Source organism: Porites lutea, chromosome 6, assembly GCF_958299795.1.
Source record: "Porites lutea chromosome 6, jaPorLute2.1, whole genome shotgun sequence".
In the NCBI taxonomy this organism is placed as follows: Eukaryota; Metazoa; Cnidaria; class Anthozoa; order Scleractinia; family Poritidae; genus Porites; species Porites lutea.
The window spans coordinates 19555623-19558307 of NC_133206.1; the positions used below are offsets into that span (position 1 = coordinate 19555623).

A 2685-nucleotide genomic window follows, 5' to 3' on the forward strand; every position below is an offset into this window, starting at 1 on the left:
TTCTGTGACAGCATCAAAAGGCCATAGCGTTTTTTTAGAAACCAGAGGCAAAATAACACATTAAAAATTGTCTAACTTGAAAATAAATGTTCATTCCTTGGTTACCATCATCCACCCCAGGAGGAAATGTTTCATGCAGCACAGTTATAACATGAAGTGGAACATGTAATGAATTTTGTGGCACTTCCACCCCAGATAAATCATCCCCTTGAGGTGTAGGTGCATTGGGGTCATGTCCATACATATTAAGATCTTCAGGTAATGAATTGTCTATGATCCCTCGAACACCAGAATAATTGGACGAATGATGCTGCAGAATTCCAGAAATCCATAGCTGATGAGGAGTAAGGCCATGTTCACTAGAAAGTCCATGGTTATTAAAAGTGTCCACAAATTGTGTTAAAGCAGTATTGATCCTTGGCATGTAGACATAATGGAGTGCATAAAGATCAATATCATTGCTGCGAATTAGCAAACCCATTTGTTCCAAATGTAGAAAGACATTTTTGAAGGAGAACAATATACAGTGAACCACTTCACGCCATAACCTCTCAATCCTTGTGTTGTGAACACTTGGTCCTGTGATAAAACTACCACGACTTTCCCCCCTATAATGAACCATAACATCTCCTACAGCAACATTCTCTCCACCATCATCTGCTCTTACCCGGGACGGCAAACCCCATATATTTATTGATTCGCGGAATAACGAAAGCACTGTAGCAGCTCTATTGTTGTTACTGCATCTGAGGTAAACAATCAGCCTGGAATAACCATCAATACCTCCATGAATTACAAAACGCCAGTGCCGTAACTTTAAATTACTGTCAATGTGCCATAGGAAATTGGGATGTGGAACTCGGTATGGCCTTCGAGGAATTTGCTGAGCCCAGCGGCAGGCTCTACCTATTGGATCCAGATTGATCAGGGCATCACGCACCCTCCAGCGCTGGACCCATATACCACGCCTTCTGAGAGCCCCTTGCATGTATCGTTCCCCACAACGAGGCATTGAAACAAGTTCTTCTTGTACTATTTGCTGCAAGTCAATATCTGGAATGTGTGAATATGTCACAAAGGAATGGGGAATCTCTAACTCATTGACCCTTCTGTGGATAGTCCATCGTGATACTCCCAGAATGCTAGCAATGGTGCTCCACGAAAAGAAACATGACCGCAAGAGCATCAACTGTTCCCTGGAAATTTCGTAAGCAGGACGGCCCACAGAACCAGTGTGCCTAACAGGTGCTCTATAGCATGACCTAGGAGAGAATACTGGTAATTCCTGAAATAACTGCTCAATTACCCTTATGTCCCTTGCGAGAGTCCTCAGATCATTCACTTCAGTTGGTGAAAACTGACCCGATCTCTCTACAAAGGAAAGAACTTGCTGCATATGGCGAACTGCACCACCTAACCTAAGGAGTAAAAAATCTGCAGTTTCCCTATCTAAAGGAGAACTACGACACCTATCAACTTCTTGCAACAGTTGTTGAATAGACGATACAAACCGCTGTAGTTGCCTGTTAGCATGTGCACTGTGTGTCATAGAGAACAAAAGAAGCAAAATAAGAAGCAAATATAATTTTTTACAGTCCAATAGATTGTTTTTACTGTCATACAATAAACACAGCACCAAAAAAAGAAACTGGGGAAAGATCAAAATCAAAGTCTCATGTCCAATAATATGGCCGCTGGAAAGCAACAAAAACATCTGGAATTTACTTTTTCAATAAAAGCTCTTTCTTGTCACATCTTCTAATACTTGACATGGTTACAATGCTGAAAATCAAGAGCAGAGACTTTTGTTCAAGGAGACAGCATTTCATTTTTGTCTATAAACACTCTGTGAAAAATCGAAAGTTGTATCTTCGAAAAGAAACATGCTATGGGACTGGAAACTTGTACATAGATCTATATTTTACTATCTTCAACCTGGTACAGTGTATGTATAAACAAAATGCGTAAAACCTCGCTTTTTTAACTGCACGATTACACTTTGATGGCGTCACTGTGAAAACCATGCAGTACAGTTATTGAGTTAAGCTTAATGAAAAATAGAAATAAAAACATACCTTCTCATAAAGCATACAAAAAAGCAAAAAAAGAACATAAAAAAGACTTTCTTCGGCTTCATCACTTGAGCGTGAAGTGCTTCGTTGCGGAAACAAATGAGCAAAAACCGAAGAACGACACGAAGGACCAAAATGAAAATGGCCGACTCGATTTTATAGAGGAGGGGAGTTGGGGAGGACTACGAATACCACGTCATATATGAACACATTTTACTTCCATAGTAACACTCATAACGACAACATTTCGAAGGGGTAGAGTTATATTCGTAGCCATGGAAACCTTCATGTCGAAAGAGTTACATTTCATTTCGAAAGTATCACATTACTTTTCGAAAGATATCGTATTGCTTTTCGAACTCATTTCGTTACTTTTCGAACCTATTTCGTTACGTTTTTTATGTTTCGTTACTTTACGAAACGAAATTTTTCGAAAAGGGATTTTGCTACAGATGGCGCGCCATACAGTAAGGCTGTTCGTACGTATGTCATTAAAAGCGAAAATGATCATAACATAAATCTTTAATTTTATTAGCAATTCAATACGAACACATTTTAGAATCCTTTATAAATATATAGGCAAGCGATCTTCTCTACGTTATTATATTTTTTC

General features: G+C 39.1%; 1 protein-coding gene across 1 annotated transcript in view; it reads right to left on the minus strand.

Moving 5' to 3' along the window:
* Positions 1-2166, minus strand: part of LOC140941615 (uncharacterized) — a 3296-nt gene extending 1130 nt beyond the window's left edge. Inside the window, exons 1-2 of the mRNA XM_073390634.1 lie at positions 2076-2166; positions 1-1538 (exon numbers count right to left, since the gene is read on the minus strand). The exon at positions 1-1538 is cut by the window's left edge and continues 1130 nt beyond it. Coding sequence (XP_073246735.1) covers positions 35-1538; positions 2076-2137 — 1566 coding nt within the window. The 5' untranslated portion in view covers positions 2138-2166 and the 3' untranslated portion in view covers positions 1-34. The remainder of the gene's footprint in view (positions 1539-2075) is intronic.
* Between the last annotated feature and the right edge of the window lie 519 nt (positions 2167-2685).